The following is a 10,460-nucleotide window of genomic DNA, read 5'->3' on the forward strand; positions in this document are numbered from 1 at the left end:
AAATTAAAAGAAGGAAAAATACAATTTGTGGGAGTTGTCCTACTTCAGTAGATAGTTGGCTTCTCTGTCTGCCTATGCATTATTCTGCTAGCTGTTAGATACAATAAGATTGAGAAATTGACAATTAGTACATCAAAATGCCCGTGGATTTGGTTCAAGGCGCGCAAGAGAACCACAACGATCGAGGAGCATGGACTTATTTTGCTTCACTACTAAAGAATCAAGGACAAGGTTCCTCCACTAAAAATATTTCTATTTTTTCGGTGGATTTGATTTGAGACTTGTATGTTTTAATAATTAGTCAATTTTGAATTTTCCCTCCCATGAATTTGCCCCCAAAGGATTTTATATATTTATTTATTTTATCTATGATCATTCATCAACTGCCACCTAAAAATAAAAAAATTTCAGTTTTAGCACTCTTAAATCTTGTTATGAATTTGACCACACATTTGATTTTTTTTTTCTTCTTTTCTATTAATTCAATTGTTGCAAAAAATTAAAAGAAAAAAAGGCTATTCATTTTTTACCCGAAATATATAGAGGCTGATAATGTAATTTTTTTTTTGTCGAAATATATAATTAATTAAATGGCTAAAAGAATTTGATTAAAAATAAATTATTTTTAATAATGTATCTATTAGCTGCAAGCAAAAATATAAGAATTGAAAATATTAAGATTTGAGAAGAAGTAAATGAATTTCTTAATTTATATATTTTTGTTGTTTATTTATTTATTTTATTACTTGAATTAAATAAAAGTTTGTTAAGTATTTGGTTTTGCCAAAATAATTGTATGTAATTACATATGAGAATAAGAATTGAAAAAATATTTAGATAATACTTAAGAAATTTAAAAATTTTATGTTTTTAATTTGGTTATTTATATATATAGTTTTTTTTTTAAATGTTTATAATATATTTTATAACAAACATAAAAAATAAGCATGAAATAAATTAGCAAATTTATAAGCCAAATTATTTACAAACATGAGTGCTAAAAAATTGTGATTAATTTTAAAATAAAATCATGGTTTGAATTGATTTTACTCAACCATGTATATATTAAACACAAGTTAACATATGTTGACTTAATCAATTTTTATTATTTTTCTAATAAGATATGTATTTGGGCTATCATATAAATAAGCTTAATAGTTAGGCAATACATTGATAAAAAAAATGGAGGGCAAAATCAATGTGTGAGGGTAAAAATTGATCACATGTTTTTTGCTAGCAGAAACTTAATTAATACTTACTTTCTACATCATTTTCAGGATGAAAAAGAATTAGATTGCGTGGGGATGAAATGAAACAACGATTGGTTTCAGATTATGTAAAAATAGGAATAATAATTAACAACAGAAGAATAATGGGAGTAGTTATATATAATAAGAGTCTCACTTCCTTAGTAGTAGTTAATATTAAAAGTGACAAAATACGATAAAATTTGCCTGCTAAATTGCCAGACAAAATATCAGAGGTGGAGGACAACATCCGGTGGCGAACCAGACGGGTTGTCGGGATCATGGGCACTGCAAAAGTACAATCTTCAGCTCTGCGCCCACATCTAATCACCAAGGACTCTACCATAATAAAAGAAAAAGCACACGCACCATACCATACCCTTCCTAATTCTAAGAAATTATTTAGGCTAACCTTATATAATTAGCTAGCTAATAGCTATATCTAGATCTCTCTCACACAGTACTATTAATTATATATTAGTATATGTACAATACAATGCTTAACCTTACTTAGCTAGATCTCCCACATGCGCGCAGTAGCAGTAGTACGTACTGATCTTGTGATTACTGTTTTTTCTTCAAGGGCGGGTTAATGAATATACGCTGGCCCGTGGCTAAGACGCGACGAGGGTCGAACTTCTTCTTGAGTTTCTGAAACTGCTCCCACTTTTCTCCATAGTGGTCCATCCACTCCTCCTGAGTTTCGTAGTGGGGCAGGTACTTCTTGACCATGATCCCGGCTTCAGCACAGTATTTCAGTATCTGACCATTCTGTTGAGTCAAGTAGTCCACGCTCTGCGTCTCATCCCCGCCGGTGCCTGATGATGATACTGCTGCCGATCTCAACAATCCCACCACGTAAAACACGTCCTCATCTGGAGTCACCACCGAGCTCCTTTCGTTCCATCTGCGCCAAACACCAATTAATTACTATACCACAACTTGGTCTAATTGGAGCTCAAATTTTAATATAAAAATCAAAGGGGTTAATTAGAGAATTATAAAATAAAGTAGTAGAACCAGTAATGAGATGGCAAAACTGGTGGGTGACGGTCTGGATGTTATTAATTTAGATGGGGTCGGTTTAATCATATATATATACTAAACGGCTGTGTTTTCTGGAACTACTACTTAGGAATAGGACATGGATAGCATCTCATGATCAGTACTGGTGTTCCTCCGGTCCCCACATAAAGATTTTATTATGACACAAGGATCTTCCCATTTGGAGATTTAGATGATCATCACCGTCTGATTTGTTGGCTTATTCCAGCCAAACAGCCGGGGAAAAAGTTAAAAATGAAAGCTTAATTTAAAAAAAAAAATATATGTATATATATATTTTTATATAATTTCTATATCTAGTTACAAATAATTTCGTTTGAAAGGAATAAACGAAAGTGCTATTATTTAGTGGGACATTTGAAGGGACGCGGGTAGGCCATGTATTCTTTTTTTAGTAGTAGTAGTCATAGAAATAATAACAATGGAAAAAAAAAAAAAAAGCATGTATAAAATACAATTTATGTAATATTTTTTTTGGATGTGTTGCATGCACATGCATGCAATGCAAAAGATAAAGCGGTTATAAATGTCGTTATATCAGAAAATATATATATATATTAATATATAAAAATAGAGAGAGAGAGAGAGAGATAGAAATGAAAGGATATGATAATATATGTGGTGTGGTTAACTTACTTGTCTTTATTCATGGGGTAGATGAGAATGGGCCCACTGGTATTTTTACCCAATATTCTTTTGAAGACAACCTTATCAAAGTCAGAAATCTTTGACTTGGGGACAAAAAGGTTGATCCATGGGTGGGGTACGTCCCACAATCCCTGAGACCTGAGTTTCAACTCGGATGTGTGGACTCGGTCCAAGAAATCCACATAAGGGACATCCGTTTTGAAGACCAAGTTAGGTATAAACTCCAGTTTCTTTAACAATGCCTCAATATCCTGCGTCCAAACGCATACCTTAATTATTAATTAGTTTAAAATATTTCTTTGTCGTTCTAATTAATTATATATGCTCGCCAAAATAAAATAAAATCAAATATACATATACATATATATATATACTAATATACAATAAAAGCACTACACAAAAATAATTAATCTGCTGATAAGCTCAATTCCTAATTAAGTATATATTTCTAATTAATTATTTATGTATATATAAAAAAGAACGTAACTATTGAGAGAATAATTAGTGGGTGGAAGGCTTAGATTTAGTATATTTAAAGAGTAAACTATTGAACAAGTTGATTTCAGTCTTAGGATTTTGGAGGGGATAATAATAGATCACGGAAAGATATCTTTCGTATGTTTTATTGTATTTTTATAGGTAGGTCGCTAGCTAGCTTATATTGTACAATAATAATAATAATATAAATTATATACTTTTAAACACTCATCTCAATCATATAATCTAGGCTTTACGTGGGACAACTCATCGCATATGTAATATTAGGTCCCATTGGTTTTATAAGATATGTACATAGAGATCAAGGACAAGGGTGCTACTAGCTAAGCTCGTAAATAACTTATTTATATATATAAAAGAAGTATTATCCTTGAAGAAAAGCCAAACAATTTTAACATCGGGTGGTTGGAACGCAGGCTCAAAATAATTAAAGAGTTGCCCTAACCAATTGACTGACTTATAATTGGTGTTAACTAAAGTATGCACGACACACCAACACAACAAATACATTGTTGCCTATTTCCTTTCGTTGTAAATATTGTCAAACCAATTAATATTAAACAAATTTTTTGTCTTTTACCTTAGTAGGTGGTACGGGCTATATATATTTTGAAAGAAATAAAGAAAAAACCTAATAAGTAAATATTAATAAATTAAACGTGCATTTTTCTAAGCTGTTATTATATGAGCCAATTAGGCCCACCGGAAGGGCCATAGATTGCTACAAAGAATGATAGGTAGTTGTCCAATTACAGCTTGCAAATAGTCGTATTTAGAAGATAGTATAGCTTTTATTATTAGACTGAAATGTCACCACCGCCTAATCAATATTCAGTTCCCCATTGCCACCTACTTTGAATTCATATAATTATATACATTTATATGTATATATGTATAAAATCTTGTGATGCTACTATATGATATATGTCAACTCATTTATGTATAATATTTTGCAATATTAGATAAATATTATATTCCTTATATATCATAAATTATACTAGCCAGTACTGAAGTTATTATATGGGAAATATTAATTAACTCGCGTACCTCATCAACGGTGTCAGCAGTTGTTTCATCATAGTTTTTGGTTATCTCCAAGCAATATAAGACACCTCCATCAGGATTAACCGAAGAAAGTTTGATTGGATTTAGAGGTGAACAAAATGATGACCTCCAGTTGTTAATAAGGCTGTCATCTACGATGACAAAACCCTCCACATAGTCAAATTTTTGGGGACCAGGGTGTCCATGCAAAGAGATGAGAAACTCTTGGTCTTTGGTGAATGCCGAGAAATCGGAATACAGTACTCTCAGCCATTTCACCTATTTCGATGATTGTTAAAAAAAATAATTATTACATCAATAATTAAGAAGAGTTAATGTATATAAGTAAAAAAAAAAGCCCACGTCAGACTAGCTAGAGGCACAAAAGAACACGTCAACAACATTGCCAGCTGTATGAAACAGCAGTTTCATCAATGAGTTAAAAATAGAAAGCAAGCTTTCATGGACCCGAAACCTCTTTAGAACTCTTTTCACTAGGCCACGGTGCCCTTTGCTTTTTTAGGTTTTGTCACTAACAAATACTAGGAATTTTCTTTTTGCAAAAGTATTTTTCCCACCAACTACTCATGAAAGGCCCTTAATTTCAAACAAATTAAAAATTATAGTCATGAGATAATAATAATGGAACTAAAGAGATATATATACCCTCTGAGGAGCTGGTTCGAGAGCAATTCTTGCCCTAGTTATAATTCCAAATTGCCCTAGACCACCTAGAACGGCGTAGAAGAGCTCTGAGTTTTTCTCTTCTGAACATGTCATCAGCTCACCTTTGCCTGTTACACACACACATATATATAGTTAATTCATATCAGAAAATTCTATATACGAACGGAGATAAGTTTATCGTGGACAAAAACGTTCAATTTAACTGATTATAATGCCGGAATTTCGTTCTTCAGAATATCAATGTAATATAATAAATTTTAGACAACAAATTAAAGCCCATGCGAAGTACTACATGATAAATTAAAAAGAATAATCAGAGATATCTTTTGCGTCGTTAATTGAAAGTTCACATTATTATATAATAGTGCAAATAACTAAGCTATAATATAATAACAAGCAAGATAATCTTAAAAATAAAAAATAAAAAAACAAGAAGGACACTAGCTAAACATGAGAAGAGTACGGCATATTACTATAAATGATTAAATGTGAATAAATATATATATTTATATGTTAGAGCTGAGTGCAAAAATGACAAAATACCACGACCAGGATTATAACGTTTTAATTATTTTATTTCCCAAAAGATGCTTCAAATTCGTCACTAAATAAAAATATTATAAAAGAAAGATCTCAGGGACCCAAGAAATTTACACACATGTATTGCTCCCAAAAACTGAACTGAAAAATAAGAACTTTGCTAGCTGCTAGATTTGGAAAGAAGACGAGATGGTAGTAACTTACTTGTAAGAGAAAAAACAAACATATATATATATATATAGTTATTCAAAACGGCTAATAAAATAGTCGGTGTAACTACAAATGAACAAAAAACAAAGAAGAGCATGCAATAATAATAAAGGAATATCAATTATTAGAATAAATAGGAATTTTTCCACTTGTAGAGATTTTCCCCCTAATTCTCTGAACTATTATAACCATTGCAAATGTCAATCTTTAGTTGCATTTTGTTCATTTTTTTAAGCAATTTGTTAATGTAACATTGATATAACACTTATATAACATAATTCAATAGTCTAAACAAGAAATATATGCGTAGATAATAGTTCAATATCAAATTATAAGAATAAATATCTATATTCCTAGAGCAAAATTTCTATTCTAATTATTATGTGGTAGGGTATGAGTGTATATATATGTATGTATGTATAAATATACCTGTAACGACGTCAAGTTCATGAACGTTACTGATTTGAGGTCCATGATTGAAGGTCTGGCCGCTAATTCCAGCATTGGAAAGGGTTCCTCCAACTGACAAATACAAGTAATCTGTCCATGACTTGGGCGCCAGCCCATGCATTAGGGTATGCCTTAACACCTGTATCCACAGCTCCCCACCCCAAACGTCTACGTACAACTCTTGTACCGACACGCGAGGCCTCGGCCGAGCCGACTCCCGCTCCTTTCTTCCCCATCTGCTCATTTCAATCACAACCCCGTTCTTGCTCTGGGCTTGACCGTTTATCGAATGCCCGTGCCCTCTAGCCGACACAGTCAGCCCCCGACTCGACCCGTAAGCCGCTCTCACTATCCTTGCCACGTCCTCTGCCGAGGCCGGGTGCAAGACGGCTAGCGGCTTGGTTCGCTTCATAGAACCGAAATCTTTCGACGCGCTTTCCACTTCAGCACGGTCAAGGCTGAGCTGGCCGTCGATTGCTAGCCGGAGAACGTCTGTGAGTTCCATGGTCAACCCTACTTTTACAATCAATCTACAAATGGCAAAAGTTAATACTATCTTATTCATAGCAAGTGTTATATATCTATCTCTTTACTTCTCCTTACTTTTTAGTTGTTTCTTTTGGGTGAAATATAGTTGTGTATTTATAGACGAAGAAATGAGGGGTGTGTTAGTGTAGGGTTGGTGTGAAGGATAAGGAATGTGCGCACTCCGGTGGAAAGAAGAACGAGGTGTGGCGAGTGTAATATACAACAAACACTACTGGAACAAAATCTCGTGGTAGTGTTGTGAGGCTAACGTAAGCCGGATTAAGCTTTAAAGATTTTCTACGCAACAATCCACACAGATTCTCTTCCCCCTTTATTTTTTCACGTTACAAAACTGACCGTAAACACATAATATTAAATGACTTTTAAAAAACTTTTATCCACATAATCTTTGTAATTAAAAATAATTAGAAAAAATTAAAAGTTTCCACAGTATAAAGTAGGTGAGAGGGTAGTGTGAAGTTTGACTGTTCGTTTTTTCAAATATTTATTTATTATTTTGTTTTCCTTTACTTGAGGTTTGTTAATTACGTGTCTAGGATATATCATACAGGTCTTCAATTTAAAGGACATAAAAATTAATAAGGGAGAATACTTGTGCTATCGAGTGTGGGGACGTGGGGCCAAGGAGACACGTGGCCGTTCACGTGCTTGGGGTGAGGGTGCCACGTGTGAAAGTTAAGGAGGTGTACAGAAAGTGGGACCCAAAGAGTCCAAAACGGGTGCCTGGGCAAGGACGGAGTGGGACCCATTGATGGATTAGGGAATCTGTGTGGGGACGGGGGCGAGGGTAACTTCACATGGGTGCTGTTGCTCCGACGATGTTAGACTTGGGCTTTTCTTATTGTGCACCCAATAAAGAATCTCTGTTTTTTTTCTTTAGCTTTCTCTTTTTGAAAAAATTAATAATTATATAAATACCAAATAGTAATCAAACAGAAGCAGATGCGCTATTAAGCTTCGTCTTATAATTATTATAATTCATAAGATCGCAATCATTGTGTGTGTCATGTTACTAATATATAATAGACTTATTGTATAATCCATTATTTATAGTTATATTATTTTTCTTTGGAAGTCCCCCTAAAAAATTGTACAATCTAAGCCCTAGATTACATTAATGGGTAGTTATGTATATAAATGTATGCATGCATTATATTATAAAACAACAATGAATTGTACTCTCTAATAATTAATGGAAACAAAAGCGTTGATGATGAAAAACAATTGGGTATATTTGGAGACTAGTCAAATTTTCTCCTTTTTATAATGGAAAATAATGAACTAAATATTCTATTTGTTAGCAATGAAGATAGCTCTTGCCAATTACAAGTGGGTGTTGTACCAACTTTTTGGGTTTGTTCCGTGTTCTTATTATCCTCAAAAATTAAATTAGAAAACTAATTATGTTTTCAACAATATTTTTTGTTGCGACAATATAAAGCAATTTTCAAGTGGGGACGGTTGACGCCCGCCTTTTGGGAACTTTTTCTAATTTTTTTCAATTTAATTTTGACATTTTTTTCTTCTATTAATACTATTTCACATTAGTAAATTAAAATGTGAACGTAAAATTAAATTTGTAATAATAAGCTGGCATACTCATTCATCAATGGCGGCAATAAAGGGCAGATATGGACTTTTTTTTATATATAATTTCTATTTATTTTTTTCATGGAGAATGAAAACTACTTGAAAAATCAATGAAATGTCATTTTTAATAGGAGCCAGTGATCTAATGATTTCTTCATTACAAGTTAAATTAATGCTAGCTAATGGCTGCACTCCCAGCTGGGCCTATTTCGAAATGAAAATGATTGACTGGTCAATTGCTACTTTTCCAAGCTATATGTATACAATGTTGGACCACTTCAAAATAATAATAATAATAATAATTTGTGCTGTGTCGCTACCCATGCAAATGCTTATTATTTTTGCAAGTTTTTGCGAGTTATATTAATTAGATATATAGAAAGAAATATTGTGTTAGCTGTGCCGAAAAAAAAAAGACTAATATTCAATATATCGAAACGTATACGTACGTGTCGAGAAATATATACTGAACCAAATAACGATATACGAAAGTTACAAAGACTGAGAAGAGAATACAAATAAATTTATAATTTCGGCAATTGTAAACTGGGGAATGATAATATAATAAAACAGAAAAATTAAACCAGCCCCTTTCTTAAAGTTTAAAAAATAAGGTAGATTTTTTTTTTTTATTTTTTTTTTTACCAAGACTAATATATAAAACTCATTTATTATTATTTTTTTTGAAAGGATTTATTTTTTATATTTTGGTTGGTAATTAAATACTCGCAGAAAATAGAGAATGTACGACCTTTCATATAATATAGATCAAATTATATATTCAAACTTTAAGTAAGGAAAGAAAAGAAAAAGGAAATAGTTGGTCAATATATAAATTTATATCGATCAAGAAGAGCTAGCTATAATATCACCATCTTTTATTAATTGGTATCATCATATTCTATTTTTTTTTTAATGCTATCCTTTGTAAAATAATTTTGTTTTGATAATTCTAAAGGAAATAGTATAAAGAGTATCTGAGTATTGTATTAAATAGGATGTCAAATGTACATAAAAGCACTACGTACAAGAGAAAAAACATTTCTAGTTGGTGCAAAATAGCGCAGTAAATTAGTGCTCGCAAAAACCCGTAGACATCTCCGACTTTTGTTGTGCAAGTAAAAGTAGTCTTCAACAATGCAATGGCAAAAACTCAACAGCACTTTTTACTTTTCTTTATTATTATTATTATTATTATTATTATTATTATTTTTAGTGAAAGCAAGTTTGCATAGAAAATTAATTATTATGAAAAATAAGTATGAAAAAAAAACTATTATATTAATAGTAGTGCAGGTACTATATATGTGGATACTGCTGAGTAGTTACATGCATGAAAAAAAAATCCCTAAATTATCAACTAGGTATAGGGAGGGGCTGTTATTTTCACGTCTGTTTCGAACGATTAAAATTCCTGAACAAGAATCTAGATAGCTATTGGTCGACCAAATTATTGATTTTAATTTAACTGTGTCCATGCGCAGCACCTAAATAATAGTAGTAGTCATCATGTCAATCGATACTCGATGTCGTATTATTTACGAGGACGATTATGTTTAGAATCGTCGTCTCACCAAGAAATGAGGTATTATTAATCAATCTTGGTCGTTGATCGTTTAATTACTTTGTCCAAAAAGATGACAAAATAGAATTTTCGATTCTTCTTCATAATTTTTTTTTTCCTATCATTGTTGTCGTTTCCAAGGAGAGGGGGATAAAGAAAATTCCATGCAGAATCAGCCAATGTATATAATTAGTCCCTTTGAAAAAAAAGGTTAATAATGTGCATTTACGCGTACTAAGAATTAGAACAAACATCATGCATGTATGCATGAATTTTGTGTCTGAAACCAACCAAATTGTGTAGTCCAAACCTAGCTAATTGTCCTCAACGAAAGATATATTCAATCAGTCATGTTGGAAGTTAGGCCA

General features: G+C 32.1%; 1 protein-coding gene across 1 annotated transcript; it reads right to left on the reverse strand.

Annotated features, from left to right (window-relative positions):
* Window positions 1-1,382: 1,382 nt before the first annotated feature.
* LOC133804743 (cytokinin dehydrogenase 5) lies at window positions 1,383-7,231 on the reverse strand. Its single transcript, XM_062242884.1, has 5 exons — window positions 6,369-7,231; window positions 5,169-5,296; window positions 4,506-4,781; window positions 2,949-3,211; window positions 1,383-2,154 (listed from the first exon to the last, which is right to left on the reverse strand). Exons 1-5 carry the CDS (start codon window positions 6,952-6,954, stop codon window positions 1,812-1,814), a joined length of 1,596 nt encoding a protein of 531 aa, XP_062098868.1. The 5' UTR covers window positions 6,955-7,231; the 3' UTR covers window positions 1,383-1,811.
* Between the last annotated feature and the right edge of the window lie 3,229 nt (window positions 7,232-10,460).

Source organism: Humulus lupulus, chromosome X (genome assembly GCF_963169125.1).
Source record: "Humulus lupulus chromosome X, drHumLupu1.1, whole genome shotgun sequence".
In the NCBI taxonomy this organism is placed as follows: Eukaryota; Viridiplantae; Streptophyta; class Magnoliopsida; order Rosales; family Cannabaceae; genus Humulus; species Humulus lupulus.